General features: G+C 38.3%; 1 protein-coding gene across 1 annotated transcript; it reads right to left on the bottom strand.

The window, feature by feature from the left end:
• Positions 1 to 1,304: 1,304 nt before the first annotated feature.
• On the bottom strand, positions 1,305 to 1,889 carry LOC135124847 (uncharacterized). The gene is made up of 3 exons (XM_064050070.1): positions 1,820 to 1,889; positions 1,649 to 1,772; positions 1,305 to 1,600 (listed from the first exon to the last, which is right to left on the bottom strand). Exons 1-3 carry the CDS (start codon positions 1,826 to 1,828, stop codon positions 1,305 to 1,307), a joined length of 429 nt encoding a protein of 142 aa, XP_063906140.1. The 5' UTR covers positions 1,829 to 1,889.
• Positions 1,890 to 2,768: the final 879 nt, after the last annotated feature.

The following is a 2,768-nucleotide window of genomic DNA, read 5'->3' as shown; positions in this document are numbered from 1 at the left end:
TCATATTTAACTCATCAATCAAATTGTGTCTCCCCATTTCAAAAGGTCACGAGCCGCCACTGGAATTTAACTACTATGAAAAATTTCCAGTTACGTAAGCTTTAAGCAATTGTACTGTTCTGTATTTTATGTAAAAAGAGATCAAAATTTTTTCGAAATTGGCTAACTTTTCTTGAATTTGGAAATCCAAAATTTTTGACTTCTCTGATCTTTAGTGAATTAAAGAAAAACAGTTTGAGGTTCCAGAATTTAGACTTATGAGCATTCTCAAACCAGAGTTAGCCCCTTAAACCTCGACATTGACGAAATTTTTGGAATTAAGCTATTTTGAAATTTTAGTCGGTTCTGAAATTCGTTTAGGTATTTAATTCTTAACAAATGTGACTTGTTTCAAAGCAAAAATTACGCACTTACAAGAGGTTCTAAGACCAAATTTTGGAACTTTCAAATTATAGACACAATTAATATTAAAATTTGTGGTGTTTTTTTTTTTGTAAAAGCAGTGCTAATTAAGAAAATAATAATAGTCTAGTGCACTCAGTAATTGCCAGGAGATTCTGGAATTCCAAACTTGCGTCGCTAGCCGAAAAAAAGGGTCCCCAATGGTCTCTCCCATCCACTTTATTAACATAATAGACCACACCATCGGTGAGACTTGGCTCTGTCGTAGTACTACATCGTATAATTAATACGGAAATAAAACATTACACACAATATAACATTAACACAACTAAAGCCACAATGGAGCATTCGGAACAATCCGGCTCGACAAAAGAATACTTGTCCGTGCCATTGTCCTTTAACAAGTAATGAACGCACTATTCGATGTCGACCTTTAACCTTTCTTCCATCTCATCACCTTTTCCTTTAATCCGCCACATAATTAACACTTTGTATTTTCGACGATTTTCGTGGTCTGGATCGCGCCCATAAATACCCGTTTTGTTCCGCCATATATGGCTAAGAGGATTTGGTAAAAAGTTCGGCTGTCGGTATGCGAGCTGAATTTATGGGTTACCATGGGAATGGCATGGTTTTTAGAGGCACGGGTGATGGGAAGGCCGAGATGGGAAGGATTGTTTTAATATTGATGGTAGTCTGCTTTGTTTACGTGGCACATAAATCAAGCCTTTGATTTATGGATGAGGGCATGTTTAAAACATGTGAATGTGCGTGTACATACATAATTGGAGGTTGATTTGACTGGAATCACAATTAGTAAAAACTTAAGAAAGTCGAAAAAAAAAATTGAGAAAAAATTTTGATTTTTTTTAAATTACAATAATAATAATGATGATGTGATGTCACCCGTCGTGGTCCTCGAAAATTTTGTAGGCCCCCACTGGTTGGTTGTTGTGGTAATTATTGGCCGCCACGTACCCATACAACCCTCTACCTGTTCCGTAAACAGGGGCGTACTTGCCATAATGGGACAACAAAAGGGCCACGTATGGATTTAGGGGCAGGTGTTCTGCATGATTGTATCCTGGCAACTTCGGATTCAAGCGCAACGACGAGCTTAGCGCCAGAGCCGCCGCCAGCGGGTTGGCCTCAAGCACCGGGGGCGGCAGGGCGCAAAACTGCGGCGGATTTACGTACCCTAGAAAATTTTATGTAAATCGGGTGACAAAAATTGTCGCTTTACCACCATTGGTGTAACAGTTGCTGGTGTAGCGTCCCGTCGGGGCTTGTATGGGTAGGAAGTACCTCGGGTCCGCACTGCCAACTTTACCATCCACCCAACCCATCACGAAAATCAGCCACAAAGTCACCTAAAATTTAAAATTAAAATCGTGTTTGGCAAACTCGGCGACTTTACTCGTTTCATTTTTCTCGAGTCGACATTTTCACTGGTGGTTCGGCGCTCCGAAGAAAAGTTTTATTGTTTCGCCCTTTCCCTACCAAATTTCCATTCAATTGTTTATCTGGGATAATTATGGTGCGGCTGAGTGGAAAATTGTGTTTTTCGATGGGTGAAATCCGCGCTGTTGTAATTATCGGCGTGAATGACGTAGAAAGTGAAATTGGGTGTCAGGTTTTTGCTTAATGCTTTAAATTAAGTAATCGTAAGTGGATTGCTTTTACCGTAATCGTGAGTGTTAATTATGGTTTCTTAGGTTTTTGGGTGGGTGGTGGTGGTGGTGGTGGCCTCTGGTGGGTAAGTGGGACGATGGAGTGTGGGGTTCTGTGATGGCAGGTGATTGGGCTATTGTTTGGTAGATGGCGCTTCTGGATGTTAATCGGTCTTTGGTTTGTTACCTCCACGATGTTCTGTGGTCCTGTTACAAAGTCGAATATCTAGGGTCGTCAGCTTTAACTGTGGAAACGCGTGATCTACGATCGAGTCAGGCGATGATTTATTGTCGTTCGTTTTTTGTTTTATGGAAAGACATATTTTAATCAAATTTGTCAAGGCAGCTGTGACAAAAAGTGTCGTTTATCTTGGTTTTTGTTTCACACATTTTTTTCAGGTTCTAGATATTGCCTGAAAATAATTATGTTCTTTGATTCTTTGCAATTTTGTTTCTAACGTCAATTTGTTTTGAAATAAATAATTAAACAGTAATTATTGCATGGACAATTGATTTCTGTGTTCACTATTTCTTTTGAAATTGAATTAAAAATGTATAAAAGATGAATAAATTTAGTGTAACATGGCAGCGAAAATAAATTTCCATTCCTAAAAAATGCAATCTTTAAAGTATGATTTTCTAGCAATTGAAAAAATGCTAATAATATTTAAAATTTAATCAAACTCAAGAATTTTG

This window comes from Zophobas morio, unplaced genomic scaffold, assembly GCF_036711695.1.
Source record: "Zophobas morio isolate AGI-343-1 ecotype UQ-CSIRO unplaced genomic scaffold, CSIRO_AGI_Zmor_V1 ptg000008l, whole genome shotgun sequence".
Taxonomy (NCBI): domain Eukaryota; kingdom Metazoa; phylum Arthropoda; class Insecta; order Coleoptera; family Tenebrionidae; genus Zophobas; species Zophobas morio.
This window is presented reverse-complemented; position numbering and strand designations above follow the sequence as displayed.

Bases quoted from the DNA above. Each gene is read 5' to 3' on its own strand.
- LOC135124847 (XM_064050070.1), bottom strand. The intron at 1,601-1,648 runs GTGGTAAAGCGA...AAAATTTTCTAG, and splicing joins CAGCAACTGTTACACCAATG to GGTACGTAAATCCGCCGCAG.